The 17,922-nt window shown below is 35.1% G+C and overlaps 1 protein-coding gene across 1 annotated transcript in view; it reads right to left on the bottom strand.

Annotated features, from left to right (window-relative positions):
* GNAT3 (G protein subunit alpha transducin 3) overlaps nt 1-16,071 on the bottom strand; it is a 53,015-nt gene extending 36,944 nt beyond the window's left edge. The window contains exon 1 of the mRNA XM_081800642.1: nt 15,917-16,071. Within this exon, the coding sequence (XP_081656768.1) occupies nt 15,917-16,034 (118 nt within the window). The 5' untranslated portion in view covers nt 16,035-16,071. The remainder of the gene's footprint in view (nt 1-15,916) is intronic.
* Nucleotides 16,072-17,922: the final 1,851 nt, after the last annotated feature.

Raw genomic sequence — 17,922 nt, 5'->3', positions numbered from 1 at the left:
GCAGGGACTCTTCCTCTTTCTTATGGAGCAACAACAAAATTATCTGTTTCTTCTGCACGACAACCCTTCAAATCATCTAGACTGAAGGTAGGAAAATGTGATGAGCATTTTGGAATTCAACAAATGTGGGCTCGCAGTTATGTCTGATCTTGATCAAATTTTATCAGAGAGTCCGTTTTCTCCTTTATAAAATGGAGCTATTAATATCTACCTCTTAGGGTCAGGACAGGTTAAATTAGAGATATGAAATACCCACGACATACTTTAACTCATGGTGAGTTCTCAATATTTCCTCTTGATTGAAGCATGCTCTCTTTTCTAAGAGACTTTTCAAGTTTAATATGTTCTGTTCCTTTAATCCTTTCTCGTGGAACGTGATTTAGACCCATTCCACTCAGAACTGCGCTCCATGTGAAAGCCAGTGTATGAACTGGTACTGAAAATTGTGTCGTAGATATCAGGAGATTTATCAACATCACTGATATTCTGATGTAGTAGGATAGGAATGCAACCTAAGCTGCCCTTGCTCTTGGTGCTTGTTTTTAAATAGAACACTGAATTCGGACCATGATTCTTTTGCCTTTTTTTTTTTTTTTCCCCTGTATCTTTACCACATTCTTTACCTATATTGAGTTTGGAGTATTTAAGATTTTTCTACTTTTCTTCCACACCACCTCTTAGCAAACAGATTATTTCACATAGTACACATGTATCATCTTTTTTAAACCTCACTTGAAGATTTCTGTTAAATTCCATTTTGTTTATTTGGACCAGTCATTTCTGGTAGTTCAAGTCAGTTAGAATTTTGATTTTGTTTGTCACTATATGTTGCCAAACTCTGAATCTAACTTGAGTGTGAAATGCTGCCTATCCACCTTCACCCAAATCCCCGGTACGAGCATTGAATAGGAAAGGGTGAGGGGCAGGAAACTGCGTCAAGTGCCTGAATCATCACTAGCCCTTGTTCACTATTGGTAGTAACAACGCTAACAGTGTAGTAAACAGGGCTAACAGTAGTTAACTATGACAACCACTGAAGGGTTTTATACATACTACTTATCTGGTTAAGGGAATTGCCTTTATAGCTTGTTTGATAAGAGTTTTTATCAGGAACGGATGAAGGAAATTTATTATTTGTGTTTGGTTCAGCTTCTAACATAACTATAATGATTTTTCTCCTTTAATGTGACAATGTAGTGAATGATATTAATGTTCTAATACTATTTTAACCATGCAATCTTGAGATAACTCCCCCCCCCGCCCACACACACACTTTTTTTTTCTTATATTTCATGCATTGTTAGAATCAGCTTGCTAATATTGGCTTTGGTCTTTGTATTTATGTTTCTAAGGAGGGAGATAGGCCCGTCACCGTCTGTTAAATTTTGTTGTCAAGGTTATCAAATAATGCATTAAGAGGTATTTCTTTCTTCATGTAATTTTTAAATGATTTGTTCATGAGATAATTGGTCGGATTTATTTGTAAAGTCATATACTGAATTTGTAGATAAATTTGTACATTTTCTTTTGCCAGATAATAATTGTTTATTATCACTTATTACACTTATTTTTCCCAGACATTTTATTCTAATAATCTTAAAACCTGCAGAAGTTTGAGAAAATAGTACATTGGAAACCTCTATTTTATTTTTTAAATTCAAGTATAATTAACATACAGTGTTATATTAGTTTCAGGTATACAACATATTGATTCAACAGTTCTATACATTCTTCAATGGTATATATTGAGTATATAATAAATGCTCACCAAATAAGTATATTCGTCATCTGTCACCATACAGTGTTATTACAATAGTATTGACTATATTCCCTCTGCTGTACTTTTCATCTCCGTGACTTATATATTTTATGACTGGAAGCTTGTAATCCTCTTTATCTGTTTCGCCCGTCTTCCCAACGCATTACTCCTCTGGCAACCACCACTTCTCCATATTTAAGAGTCTGTTTGGTTTTTGTTTGTTCACATGTTTTGCTTTTTAGATTCCACATAGGAGTGAAATCATATGGTATGCATCTTTCTCTGACTTGTTTTACTTAGCATGATACCTTTAGGTCCATTCATGTTGTAGACAGCAAGATTTCATTCTTTTTTATGGCTGAGTGAGAGTCCATTGTATTTACCACATCTTATTTATCCATTTAGCAATTGGTAGACACTTGGGTTGCTTTTATATATTGCTTATTGTAAATGATGTTGCAGTAAATAGAGGGGTGCATATGTCTTTTCAAATTAGTGTTTTCATTTTCTTTGGGTAAATATCCAGCAGTGAAATTACTAGATCATACAACATTTCAATTTTTAATTTTTTGAGGAAACTGCAAGCTGTCTTCCACAGTAGCTGAACCGACTTCCATTCTCACCAACAGTGCATATGGGTTCCCTTCTCCACATCCTTGCCAACACTGGTTATTTCTTGTCTTTTTTGATACTAGCATTTCTGACTGGTATGAGGTGATAGGTCACCATGGTTTTGGTTTGCATTTCCCTGCATCCCATGGTTTCGATTTGCATCACTGATGATGATTAGTGATATGGAGCATCTCTTAATGTGTCTTTTGGCCATCTGTAGGTCTTTGGGAAAATGTCTATTCAGGTTCTCTGTCCATTTTTTAATTGGATGATGATGATGATCATTTGGTATTGTTATATAAGGTCTTTATACATTTTGGATATTAACTCCTTATAAGAGATAACATCTGCAAATATCTTCTCTCATTCACTAGGTTGCCTTTTTTTGTTGATGGTTTCCTTTATTGTGCATATATATATATATATATGTTTTTTTTATTTTGTTGTAGTCCCAGTAGTTTATTTTTGCTTTTGTTTCCCTTGCCTGAGGAGACATTTCCATAAATAAATTGCTAAGAGTGATGTCCAAGAGATTACTGCCTATTTTTTTTTTTCAGGAGTTTTATGTTTTGGGTCTCCCATTTAGGTCTTTAATCCATTTTGAGTTTATTTTTGTAGTCTAGTTTCATTCTTTTGCATGTAACTCTCCACTTTTCCCAACACCATTTATTCAAAAAGCTGTCTTTTCCCCATTGTATATTCTTTCCTCCTTAGTCATAGATTAGTTGATCTTATAGGCATGTGTTTATTTCTTGGCTCTCTATCCTGTTCCATTGATCTATTTGTCTATTTTTGTGCCAGTACCATACTATTTTGAATACTAAAACTCAGTAGTATATCATGAAATCTGTGATTGTGATGCCTCCAGCTTTGTTCTTTCTCAAAATTGCTTTCGTTATTCAGGGTTTTTGTGATTTCATAAATATTTTAGGATAATTTATTCTAGTTCTGTGAAAAATACTATTGGTATTCTGCTAGAAATTGTATTGAATCTGTAGATTGCTTTGGGTAGTATGGGCATTTTAATGGCATTAATTCTTTCAGTGCATGAGCATTGAACCTATAGGTTTGTGTTGTCTTCAATTTCTTTCCTCAATATTGTATAGTTCTCAATGTATAGGTCTTTCACCTCCTTGGTGAAATTTATTCCTAGGTATTTTATTCTTTTTGGTACAATTGTAAATGGGGCTTTTTTTTTTTTTAAAGATTTTATTTATTTTTCAACACAGAGGGAGACACAGCGAGAGAGGGAACACAAGCAGGGGGAGTGGGAGGGGGAGAAGCAGGCTTCCCGCTGAGCAGGGAGCCCGATGCGGGGCTCGATCCCAGGACCCTGGGATCATGACCTGAGCCGAAGGCAGACGCTTAACGACTGAGCCACCCAGGCGCCCGTAAATGGGGCTTTTTAAAAGTCTGCTACTTCATTGTTAGTGTATAGAAATGCAACTGATTATGTATATTAATTTTGTATGCTGTAAATTTACTGAATTAATTTATCAGTTCTAGTAATATTTTTGGTGGAATCTTTGGGGGTTTCTACATACAGTAACATGTCATCTGCAAATAGTGTGTTTTACTTCTTCCTTACCAATTTGGATGCCTTTTATTTCTTTTTCTTGTCTGATTGCTGTGCCCAGAACTTCCAGTACTGTGTTGAATAAAAGTTGTGAAGTGAATATCCTTATCTTGTTGATCTTAGAGGAAAAGTTTTTAGTTATTCACCATTGAGTATGTTTCCTGTAGGCCCACTTTGCTAAAAGTTCTTATCATGGATGTATATTCTATTTTGTCAAAAGCTTTTTCAGATGATCATGTGTTTTTTATCCCCTCTCTTATTAATGTGATATATCACATTGATTTTGTGAATATTGAACCACCTTTGCATCCCTGGAATAAATTCCACTTGATTGTGGTGAATGATTCTTTTAATGTATTGTTGAATTCAATTTAATATTTTTTAAGGACTTTTGCATGTACGTTCATCAGAGATACTGGCCTGGTAGTTCTTTTTTTTTTTTTTTCTTTTCTTTTTTCCTTTTTTTTTTTTTTTTTGTGGTGTCTTTGTCTGGTTTTGGTATTAGAGTATACTGGTCTCATAGAAGACATTTGGAAGTTTTCCTTCCTCTTCCTTTTTTTGGACTAGCTTGAGAAGAATAGGTATTCACTCTTAATGCTTGGTAGAATTTACCTTTGAAGGCATCTGGTCCCAGACTTTTGTTTGTTTTTTTAATCCATTTGGTCACCCACACCTTTTGACTAGAGCATATAGTCCATTTACATTTAAAGTAATTATTCATAGGTATGTACTTATTGCCATTTTGTGAATTGTTTTCTGGTTGTTTTTGTAGTTCTCTGTTCCTTTCTTCTCTTGCCCTCTTCCCTTGTGATTTGATGGCTTTCTTTAAATGTTACCCTTGTATTCCTTTTTCTTTATTTTTTGTGTATCTGTTACAGGTTTTTGATTTATGATTACCTTTAGGTTCATATATAACATCTCACATGTACAGTAGTCTGTATTAAGCTAATAGTCATTAAGTTCAAGCACATTCTAAAAACATGAAATTTTCCTTCCCTCATTGATGTTTTAGGTATATAAAGTTATATTTTATATACTTAATTTTCTATATCCCTTGACTTATTTTTTGTAGATATAATTGATTTTAACTGCTTTTGTGTTTTAACCTTTCACACTGGCTTTGTAAGTGAGAAATCCATTACCTTTACTCTGTATTTACTTTTACCTGTGAAATCTTTTCCTTTCATAATTTTCATCTAGTTATGACCTTTTCTTTCCACTCAAAGAATTTCCTTTAACATTACTTGTCAGGCTGATTTAGTGGCAATGAACTCCTCTAACTTTGTTCATCTGGGAAGCTCTGTATCTCTCCTTCTATTCCAAATGATAACCTTGATGGGCATAGTATCCTTGGTTGCAGGTTTTTACCTTTCTTGGAATATATTATGCCCCTCTCTTCTGGTCTCCAATGTTTCTGCTGAAAAATCTGCAAAGAGCCTCATGGGGTTGCCCTGTATATAACGGTTTTCTTTTTTTCTAGCTGCTTTTAAAATTCTCTCTTTATCATCACTTTTTGCTATTTTAATTATTATGTGTCTTGGCATGGACCTCCTTGGGTTAATCTTGTTAGGGACTTTCTGTGATTCCTGGTCCTGAATGTTTGTTTCCTCCCCCAGACATGATTACTCTTGATGATGTCACTGAGTTCCCTTAACCGATTCCCATTTTTTACTCTTTCTGCTGTTCAGCTTGCTTGCTTTCCATTACTCTCTTCTACATTGCTGATTTGTTCTTCTGCATCTTCCAATCTGCTCTTGATTCCCTGTGGAGTATTTTTTATTTTCACTATTGAATGCTTCATCTCTGACTGATTGTTTTTTATATTTTGTATCTTTGTGAAAGCTCTCACTGAGTTTATCCATTCTTCTCAAGTCCAGTGAGTATTCTTATGACAATTACTTTGAATTCTCTACCACACATATTTATCTTTGTTTCACTTAGCTTTTTTTGCTGTGATTTTGTCTTATTCTTTCATTTGAGACCTATTCCTCTGTCTCATTTTGTCTAATTCTGTGTTTGCCTCTGTGTAATAGGGTGATCAGCTACATCTCCTGGTCTTCAAAATAGTGGCCTTGTGTAGAAGAGGTCCTGTGGTACCCTGTATCACAATGCCCCCCCCCCCCCGGTCACCAGAACCAGATGATCCAGAGGTGTCTCCTGTGTGGCTGCAGGTGCCCTACTGTCGTCACTGAGTTGTGCTTGTTTTCTGCCCAGCCAGCTGCAATGTATTGGGTGCAGACATATCCAGTGGCAGGGCTTGCTCCCTGTGTAGACAGCTATGAAGCTTGGATGAAGGAACTGTGGTGTGCTGGTGTTGGGGGTTATCTTCCCTTCTCCCCAAGACAGGAATCATTTTGGAACGGTGCCGTTCCCTGCTGGGGCTGCTTGCACAGTGTGGTGGTTGGGGGGGCTCTTTAAGGGCAGAGACTCAGTTTCCTATTGCCTTCTGACTCTCCTGGAGTTAAGCCCACTGATTTTTAAAGTAATCGGGGTTAAACCCCACTGATTGTAAAACCTCTCAAATTTAAGCCCCACTGGTTTTCAAAGCCAGACCTTATGGAAACGTGTCCTCCCACCATGAGTTCCCTGTTCCTGGGGTACCTGGGGTGGAATTTGATCCTCTTGCTTTGCTGCACTTGTGGTGTCCCTCCTGTTTGTGGTTAGTCTCACTGGGGGTTTGGTTCACAACTGCATCTCCACCGCTCCTGCCCTTTTTGATGTAGACTCCTCTCTACAATTAACTGTGGAAGGTCTGTTTGGCCAGTCTTCAGGTCATTGTCAGAGTTGCATATGTGTAGCTGTTCTCTCAGTGTGTCCAAGGAACAAGGTGAGCTGAGCATCCTCCTACTCTACCATCTTCCCTGGACTCCCCTAAAAACCTATATTTTATATCATTTACCAATTGTTAATGTTTTGTCATGTTTCTTTTCTTTCATATATATATATGAAATAATGTTATATATGTATATACATATATATAATATGCTTTGTTTTGCTGAACCTTCGGAAGCAGCACTTTACCCAGAAATACTTCAGAATGCATAAGAATAAGGTCATTTTTTTTCTATAAAATCACAATACTAGTTTCATGTTTGAGAAAATTTATATTAATCCAAAATGTGATCTAATATATTTTCTTTTTTTTTTTTAAAGGTTTTATTTATTTATTTGACAGAGAGAGACACAGCGAGAGAGGGAACACAAGCAGGGGGAGCGGGAGAGGGAGAAGCAGGCTTCCTGAAGAGCAGGGAGCCCGATGCGGGGCTCGATCCCAGGACCCTGGGATCATGACCTGAGCTGAAGGCAGACGCTTAACGACTGAGCCGCTCAGACGCCCTTGATCTACTATATTTTCTACATCCAGTTTTATCTGATTGTTCCAAAAAATGGTTTTCATACCTTTTATATTTCTTGGATCCAAGATCCAGTCAAGGTTTATATATTCCCTCTGTTTATTATGACATTTAAATTTGTTTAAGTTAGAATATTTCCATTTTCATATTGTTTTTATTTTGTTTTTATGACATTAGCATTTTTGTAGGTCTAGGATAACTTCTTTTATTTATTTATTTATTTATTTATTTATTTATTTATTTATTTTAAAGATTTATTTATTTGACAGAGAGAACACGAGAGCAGGAACACAAGCAGGGGGAGTGGGAGAAGGAGAAGCAGGCTTCCCGCCAAGCCAGGAGCCCAATGCGGGGCTTGTTCCCAGGACCCTGAGATCATGACCTGAGCCAAAGGCAGACGCCTAATGATTGAGCCACCCAGGGGCCCCTATGATAACTTCTTATATAATGTCCAGTGTTCTGAATTTATCTGATTAGATTCAACATAAATATTTTAGCATAAATATGATATAAATAATATGGGGTTTTTTTGTGCATCACATCAGTATGCTTATGGTGTTAGATATATTTCTATGACTATTAGTATGTCTGAGTACCTATTTCTGTGATAGAATACTAATAAGCATCACAAATCTATAAGATACCTTATCAGGCAAACTAAGCATGTTTCATTTGTGAGAAATATTGTGGCTATGTACTATCTTTTCTAATGAAATTTTATTTAAGTACTTCCAATTATACTTGTTTTAAAAATATAATATTTAAAAGATGATATGAGCCTTTTTGGATTTTAAGAAGTATTTAGGGGCGCCTGGGTGGCTCAGTCATTGAGCGTCTGCCTTCGGCTCAGGTTGTGATCCCAGGGTCCTTGGATCGAGCCCCGCATCGGGCTCCCTGCTCCGCGGGAAGCCTGCTTCTCCCTCTCCCACTCCCCCTGCTTGTGTTCCCTCTCTCGCTGCGTCTCTCTGTCAAATAAATAAAATCTTAAAAGAAAAAAAAAGTATTTTAAAAATATGTCCTCTTTCTTATTACTATATGTTTTAGGCTGAAAAGGGAAGAAACTAAAATACAGAATTATGTGGTTTCCCCCAAAGAGGCCTATTTTAATTAGAAATATAGATGATAGATAGATTTGTCTAAATGTTCATTAATTGTGGAACAGGCATTTAAACACCTTTTTTTTTTTTAAATAATAAAGTTTCAAAAAAAAAGGCCTTGGTTAATTACATGGTTATTTTATCCACATTTGATAATTGGGCAAAGGAAAACAGAGGATTGAATATATCAAATCTCTAGTGCTCACTGGAATTGTCCCTCCTAATTTCCAGACCCATATATTCATCTATTTAATAGGTATTCCACTTGATTGTGCTATAAACATCACCCATTTGAATGTCCTAAATCATTTCTCCTTTCATATCTTCCCCAACTTAAACTTTGTCTTGCCTTTCACATACCAATGAATAAAATGATCACCATATTCAATTTCACCTTTAATCATTCCTTTCACTTAAAACCCATATGCAGGGGCGCCTGGGGGGCTCAGTTGGTTAAACCGCTGCCTTCAGCTCAGGTCATGATTCCAGAGTCCTGGGATCGAGCCCCGCATTGGGCTTCTTGCTCAGTGGGGAGCCTGCTTCTCCCTCTCCCTCTGCTGCCTCTCCCCCGCTTGTGATCTCTGTCTCTCTCACTATCTCTCTCTGTCAAATATATAAATAAAATCTTTAAAAAAAAAAACCATATGCAGTCAGCTACCAAGTTCTGTTGACCTTGTCTCTGGATGTCCCTCAAATCTTACTTCCAAACTTGTAATTTCCACCTTAACTTACAATCTCATCAAGTATTTGCATAGTAGTGACAGTTTCCTAGATGGCCCACCTACCTCAATCATTCTTATAAAATCTTTGTCTCATAGTATAGCCAGGATGGTTTTTGACCCCCCCCCCCAAAAAAAATCCAAATATTATCTTTCTCACTTACATTCTGAAAACCTATCAATATCTTCCAATTGAATTAAACAAGCTCTTTATGGGAAGACATATGGCTTTTTTTAAGCTCTGTTTCCACATATCAAATGTATGTGTATGCTTTAGACACTATGAACAGCTTACAGAAATATTTTAGATTCCGATTCTGTCATTCTTCCATACATACATCATGCATGCATGCATTCCTGTGCTAAGCCATAGGAATTCAATGAGGAACAAAGCCTGACATGTTTGTTTTCATAGACCTTAGAATGCAGATAAGAATTTAAAACTGTCACGGATAAAAATAAGAGGCTTTGTTTTCTTGTAAGCTAATTTGTGATCTTAGAAACTGAATTATCTTCTTAATTTCTTAAGATTCTTATCTGTATAATGAAAATAATATCTATTTCATAGGGGTGTTTTTGTAGATTGAAAACAATAGCAAGCAGTGGAGAAATATGAGATCCATTCTATCAGAGATAGAGATAAAACTCAACTTTGCCACAAGGTTGCCCTCGGGCAATGGACAAAGAATGATCACAAAGGAGTTAAAGAAAATTAAGTACAGAATTGATATAAGGAGAAAGAATATAATGGGGAGCCTCATAAAATACAAAGTTTAAGGATAAATAGGCAGCAAGATAAACCTGAAAAATAATTTTGAGATCTCCTAAGTTGCAATCAGTTCACTGATAAATAACAAATTTGCAAATATGGATCAAAACATGGGCAAAGGAAGGATATTAGTGTCCTTCTTCCAGAAGAGATCATTAACTTCTGATGTGAGGTCCCCAAGAGGACAGATTGCAAAATATAAGATCCAAGGACAAACTTTGATAGGTGAAACCACTTAAGAATGGGGAGAAGAAGCAAGTTTCAATAAAGGGAGCAGTGAGAGGATATAAAACACTAGAGGGTATTGCAGTCTTACAGGATGAAGAAAGAAGAGAGATGCAAAATTACCGAGGTCTGAGTTTTGTGAACTGGGGGTTATCAGGGCTTTATGAGAGATAGCATTTTAGTAGAGAGGAAGATACACAGGTAGATTGTAATTAACTGAAGAGAATGTAGAGGGTAAGAAAACAAGCAGTGAGCAAACACTATGAGAAGTATTTCAATGCAAAAACATGTTTAAAAAGATACCTGTGTAAGGTCAATTCAAGGAGATTATGGAGTCAAAGAATGTTTTTTAGGCTAATGGAGAGAAATATCTCTATATGCCAAGAGGAAGGAGCCAGTAGAGAATTCTGAAAATTCACTTAATAAACTTCTATTGCTTTAAAAAAAAGGAAAAGAAAAAATAATTCAAAAAGCAAAATTCTTAAGATATGGAAGAGGATAAAATTTATAACATAGAGGATGAAATTAGCTTTAAACTGAAAATGGAATAGTTCAGTGAGATTTGGAGATGATGATTGATCACTATCTGGTACACGGATGTTCATCTAGGGTGAGGCGAGAGGAGGAGGAGTTTTAGATGAAAGTGGTATCGAGAATACAGAAACAGCTTCCCTTTGGATAACTTTAGGAGAAAACTAGGACTAAGTAAAATAATTATCGGCCCAGCTGAAGTTAAAAACAGAAATTTGTCAGCCAGGAAACAGAAAATGATACCATTTTATTCTACAACACCTGGGAATGAAGGAAATTAGGAGTATGCGTGGGGGTCAGGGTTAGGTCATCCCTAAGGGCTGAAAAGATGTTGAATAGCATCACTTTGGTGGAACTTGGTTGGCTTCAGTGTATTAGAACAATGGTGAATGGAGAATTTTGAGGAATTAGCTAGGGTTGAGGGTATGAATCTCAAGGCAAAAGATTAAAGGGACAGGATATTTCAGAACTGTCAGAGGAATGAAGCTAAAATGGCTGATTCTGATTGAAGGGGTCAGGAAAGTATATGAAATCAAAGAACTAACTCAGCAAGAGTCGAAAAGAATGAGAGAATATAAAATGCTGGTCAGAGATTGAAACTTTCAGATATCTTAAAAAAGGAACAATTCTAAGTAGCACATTTATTCTATTTGAATATGAAATACTGAGGCAGGAATGAAAGCTGTGAAATCTGCTTTAAAGCATCAGAATCTAATGAACAGAATGGGTGTTTTTCCACATCTTGGTGGGTCTCATCCTCAGTTTCACATTGAATCAATCCTACTTCTATAGGTTCAAGGCTACACTGATGTATTTACACATCAATACTTGGAGAAAACTTAGATAAGCAGATGGATTCTGAGTTTGAGTCTAAAATCTTAACTGGAGGTATATTTTATGTGAAATCTATCATGGAGTTATTATGCTCTCAAAAGTTCACTACCCTCCTATCTCTCTAACAGTTTGGAGGTGTAAGTGACTTTTTGTTAGCTGCTCCTGGTGCTTATGTAAATGTTTTTAAAGGTACAGTATCGCTTGCTCTTGAATCAGTAATTCAGAGTTTGAATGAAAAAAAGTGAATGCAAAAAATTCTGTGATATTACTAGAGAGGTTCTGTTAAGTTAGAGTTAACCAGTCTTTTCCAGAGTACTTAATCTCATTAGCAAATACTGTCATTTGGCTAAATATGGAATGCCTTAATAAATGGTTTGCATCTTTTATGTGAGAGACCCGAGTCTATGTATAAGATGTGCTGCTTATTTAAGATAGATTAACTTAAAACAAACAACCAAATATATGCAAAACATTTGTCTAAGTTCTTTTTGCCTGTTGGGAAAGAGGACATTATATAGAGCTCTTTGATACTGCCATGTGTCATTGGTGGCAAATAAATACAACATTATAAATATTTGGCTTTGCTTTTGGAACTTTCAAATTGTTATGGTGCAAATGGTTCATCGCATTTTGGAGAAAATTTGAAAACTCTCCAAGTAGACCTACTTTAAAAAGGAAAGAATAAAAGTAAGAACTTTGATTTAACCTGAATTTCTGTCTTCTTTTCTCTTAGGTATACATAAGAGGAAAACAAAAGGAAGAAAAATTGTATACATTGACATTCAACTTATTTCAGTTTTGCAAATCTATTACACAACAAAAATCACATTTGTCTGGATTTTTACAGTTTATAAAATACTTTGATACCCACCATTTCTCTGAGGTTATGTGGCTAGCCTGAGGTACCTCAGAGATGTGAAAAAGGCATAACATAATGAAAGCATTAAATCAATTTTTTTTTTAATCTCACATGGCTTAAAAACACATTGTACTCATTTGTTTTGAATTACATTCTCTCCACTCTGCCAGGTAGATACGCCTATTTAGTCAATTCTGCTGTGCAGATTTTGTTTTACCAATTATTTTGAAATAAGCTTTTAGACAGTGTCAGAATTATTATAATTCTCCTACTGTCATACTGGAAAAATGATACACTTTCTAAAATATCCATTTGTTGAGTAAGTGGGGCCATTTGAAAAATTTGAAAATGTTGATTACCTAAGTAAATATAAACACATTTAAAGTAGATATTCTTTTGTATTTGGATGTTCAGGTTCATGTTTCTAAGAGTTAGATGATTGCAATAATATTTTAAGACAATAAAGCTCAAATAGCACCATTAAAAAGTTATGTGACATTTATAATATAGCACATAGAAAAATAAAGAATATAAAGGTTTAGAGTTAAAAGAAAATGAATGATGAACAGTCCAGGATAGTGCTGGAAATCACTGGCTAAAAGCTAATTATAATATCATAACTGAAAATTGTAGAATAAATATGACTGTGTTTCAAATATGAAGAGAAAACAAAGCTAAGTTTTCCTTATATTTCCCATTAAGCTCTGAACTTACAGAAGTACTAAAGAAGTTAATGTAAAATATAAAGAGAAGGGACATGGAAAGAATGGAAATGATCCACACTGATTCTGCAATTTAATGACAGGTATTTCTTTTCAACAGAAATAAAGTTTAATCAGACATTTATAAATTAAGTCTTTAAAAAATAACTAACTTAGGAATTCTCCAAAAGAGAACATGTTATTCATTAGAATTTGTTCTTCTTATTAAAATGTACTCTTTCCGGGGCATCTTTACAGGCTTTTTCCCCCCTCTTTTTAAAGCATATGACATTATTGTCCTGATAGCAATTTTCACATGTGGCCGGGATGTCTGAGTCATCTCCAGTGTTTCCTAGAAGCCTGCTTTTTGCGAAGGAAAAAGATGTGGCATCTCTTCTGTAATATTACTAAATGTCTGAAAGGCATAATAAAGAGGGAACCTGTCTGCAAGGTGATTCTTTATTTGTAAAATAGCCATTAGATAGCTCTTTAACTTCAGTGAAGTCTTGTGTCCTGCAATAATACCAAATGGTACATCTTCTTTACAGCACATGTTAAATTTGGTAAGTTGTGTTATGTGTTTAAGCACCTAGAATTTATTAGATAAGAGGATCAGCATAAAGCATGACTTATGTCAAAAATATTTTTCAATTTGAATCTTTTAAAAAATTGAGTTAGAATCAGGATCTGATCACTACCAAGCCTTAACTGGTCGGTCCCGCATGACACACACACATTGATACACATAAAAACTGTTGCTTAGACTGCTCTCATGAATAGGAATCATTGTTTCAATGATGGGAGAGGTTAAATTTCATTCGTGAGGGGATTTGAGTGTAGAAGGATGGCAAGGTTTAGGTTAGTTCCACTGAATGCTCGTATGTCTTAATGAGGCCATATTGCATATAAAAAATGACTAGAGAATTTGAGTTCAAGGAAAAAATGAGGATTGAAGCAGAGTTTTTACAAGACTTTGTTGTTTTGAACTTGACAATTGAATGATCATGCATAGAACTCAAGAGTCCAGAAGGGAAAACTTAAGACAAATATTTGGACTAAACTGAAAGAGGAAGACTTGAGAATTTGATTCACTTGTGTAAATAAGAAGTTCGGTGCACATATTGTCGGAACCAAATAAATCCAAGCGTATTGTCTGGTAACTTTGGAACTGAATTTATGAAACTGTGACTGTCTGGGGAAAGTAAAAGATAAAATAGTGCTCCTAGTGATTCTTTTTTTATCTCTGGTATTAAAAGTTACCCTCTTTTCTTGATCTAACTCAACCGCTTTGATCTAAAAATAACTGGTGTATTGAGAATAGGTCTAGTCTTTCGGAAATTTTATTCAAACATAGGTGTTTTTTAAAAAAGATTTTATTTATTTATTTGACAGAGAGAGAGGGAACACAAGCAGGGGGAGTGGGAGAGGGAGAGGCAGGCTTCCCGCCAAGCAGGGAGCCCCATGCGGGGCTTGATCCCAGGACGCCGGGATCCTGACCTGAGCCGAAGGCAGACGCTTAACGACTGAGCCACCCAGGCGCCCCTCAACATAGGGATTTTTAAATATATTTTATCATTACTCTTCTATCACTGTTCTTAGTACAAGAGAGGGACACCGAATGCATTTGTAGAAGTGCTTGGCTTTCCCTCTCTTCTTTTATTTGCTTTTTCTATGTCCACATTACTTTTACTCTTGATCAAAGCCTCAGGGAATGCTCTGGAGTGTGAGGGAAAATATATTCGGTGCTTTCATAAGAGCTGGCCCCAACATCTTTCTAAGTTCCCATCCTTAGGTGGTTACTTGTGAGTGCTGTGGGCAAGTGTGAGCCACAGAACTTGTGCATAAAGGAAGAGAATGTTTTCTTTTCTTTGAGGAGCAGGTGCTGGGAATCCCACAGTTGGTTTCTGAGACACTCTTGCCACTGGGAGCAAACTAGACACAGGAAAGGGGGCACTTAGAAAAATGAGGGTATTTCATGTGAACGATACACAATTCTGAAATAAAATGAAGTCCTTTTGTGTGTAACTAAGCAGGAGGAACACACAACTGATTAAAGTTCTTGTTTTGATCTCTTTATATAGGTCTTGATTTTTATTTCAAAAACATTTTTTCTTGCTGTGACCACTATATGTTAGATTTTTTATGTTTAGAAAAATGTGCAGCATACAGATTTCCTTCAACTCATTAAACATTTGTTGAATTTAGAGTTGTGGTAAAACATTGTGCTGAGTTTTAAAAGGATAAAAAGATAGAAGGAACATAATTCCTGACCTGAATCAATATATAAATATCCTAAAAGACTTTAAATGGAGTATTTTACAAGTGTAAAACAGTATCACAGGCAATATTCAGAAGCCTGAACAGTGTTATTAATATAAAGTACCTTATCATTCATTACTCTCTAAATAACTTGAGACTAATTGGTTTTCACAGCACAAGTAATTAAATAACATACTAATTTGATATCAAACAATTCAACATGTTTCTGTTCAAACAAAATAATGTAACTCTTTATAACTTGTAATTAAAGGATTGTTTTCAGTACTAAATAACTGACATTCAGAAAATGATTAGGGTGAGATAAAATAATAAATGGATATGAGTTTTATTTTAATAATAGTAAATTGTATTATTAACAAAGAGGAATTGAATCATCTCATAAATATTTGTCTCTCTGCTTAAGCAAAAAAAATAAAATATTAAACAAGCAAAGTAAACATTTATAGAGGGCATATAAAATCTTTTTAAGTTTCCAAGCACATATTCATTATACATCCCCCATATGGTAATATACCTGAAATTAAAATTTGAGAAAAGGAAATACATCATAATTGAAAAAAAAGTGGGGGTTTTGAAAGCAAAAGGGAAAAAAAAATATTACCTAATAACAGCAACTTTACAGTTCTTGCATCTCGCTCAGCGTCTTCCTGAAGCTTTTTCTCCAGTTCTTTGGATCTTTTGGCTGACTCCTTGCTCTCTGAGCTAATTCCGCTCCCCATCTTGTGGTGTTAGATACTTGTTAGTTTATTTGCCCAAACTTTTCCAAACGTCGAGCACAGCTCTGCCTTGGACATAGGATGCAGAAGCACTGCTCTCCTGAGCTTCCTAACAGCCCACTCCCTTACTCTCTGAGATTCTGCTTTGACTAAGGAGATGCTTTTTGAGCTGTCACCTGATCAAAGGGTAAAGCCACAAAACCCCATGGTTGTATGGCTGGAAGCAAAAGGGGAAATTCATTATGCTTTCAAATTAAATGACCACTCATGGCATATCTTCAACAACTTGCCCATCTTGTTTAGAGAATAGTGCACAATAATGTAGAACGTGGTCCAAATCTATACACTAAAGATAATCTGCAATGAACAGTTCAATTGGAACGTGCTCTTTATTACTGTGATTTAAAGTTATTACTAATCAACAAGCTTGTATCTTCAGATATTTGAGTCTTCAGATTCTTCATAATCATTCCAGTATCACTATCAGAATATTTATATTGAATCATCCAAATTTCTAGTCTTGTATATTCAGATTATCACTCAAAATTATTGGGAATCTCTTAGTATTAACTAGAAAACATTTTTTTTTAAAAAATGGAAACAAATAAATGTAGTTTTTATATTTATAACACATTGTTGTATTGCCACAAACCTAGAATTCAACACACACCCTGCTTTGGAATTACTGATTTTAGTCTTACAGGAGCCATCTCTAAAAATTGAGTTTTTACTGCTTGTGAGAAAGCCAATCCGTCAACATTACTTGAGGGCCCACTTGGTGTAAACACTGAACTGTGTTCAATTTAGGCAGTGCATTCACTCTTTGGGGCCATTAAGCAACAGCTGTTGTTGACTTTTATTGATTTGGTACCAAGGAAATAAAAAACAATGTTGTTTGAAATGGTTGGTAATTTGGTTCTCCCTGAAAAGTAAGAACAGTAAATATGTCTAAATATATTCCCTGCCTTTCAACTATCCCAATAGGTATCATGCACTTGAAGACCTCCAAGGTTGGGGACAAAGATTATGTTGTACAACTTTTTGTTTATATGAGGCATAGAAAAGTACTTGTTAGGTAGTTGAGATATATTTATATCTTATATATAATAATATAATTGAGATATATATAATTATATATATAACTGATATATATATAAAGTATTATACCTAATACTTTATATATACTTATATATATAGTATATATATACTATAGAATACTTTATATAGAATACTTTATATATACTTATATATAGTATATATATACTATATAATACCTTATATAGAATACTAATACTTTATATATAATACTGAGATATATATCTCAATTATATAATTACTATATATAATATAGTATAATATAATTATATAATTACTATATAATATATATTATGCATATAGAATATATATAATTTTATAAGCAGGGTTGGCTACCTGTGGCAGCAGGCAAATCTTTCAGTGAATATGTTGGGATTTGTGAAAGTGCCCTAACCAGGAAATGATAGAACACAGTCAGTCCATCAACATGTCAGTGTTGTCCTTCTTTTAAATCTTGTGCAAAGTTAGAACAGGTGGGGTTTTGCATATTCATAAAACAAAGAAATTTAGGCTTCCAAATTAAATACATATTCCTGATTTGTTTACTTTTTCACATACAATATTAGGCTGTAGATATATAAGCATAGTCAAAACTCCTGGATTTCACCTCTCCAAAGCCATGTTATGATAGCATAAAGATGTGGAAAGGTAGGTACGCAAGGCTTTGTGCAAATCGTGTGGTACTGTTTTTACAATGCAAAAGGCCTGCCCCAAAGGAATAAGATTTGCACTGCTTAGTTTATTTATACCCATCCCTGAACACAGAGTTTACTATGACAGCATTGCAAAATAGCAA

This window comes from Leptonychotes weddellii, chromosome 12, assembly GCF_054177405.1.
Source record: "Leptonychotes weddellii isolate Sample4059 chromosome 12, ASM5417740v2, whole genome shotgun sequence".
Taxonomy (NCBI): Eukaryota; Metazoa; Chordata; class Mammalia; order Carnivora; family Phocidae; genus Leptonychotes; species Leptonychotes weddellii.
Note: the sequence above shows the minus strand (reverse complement) of the source record. Positions and strands in the feature narration are given on the sequence as shown.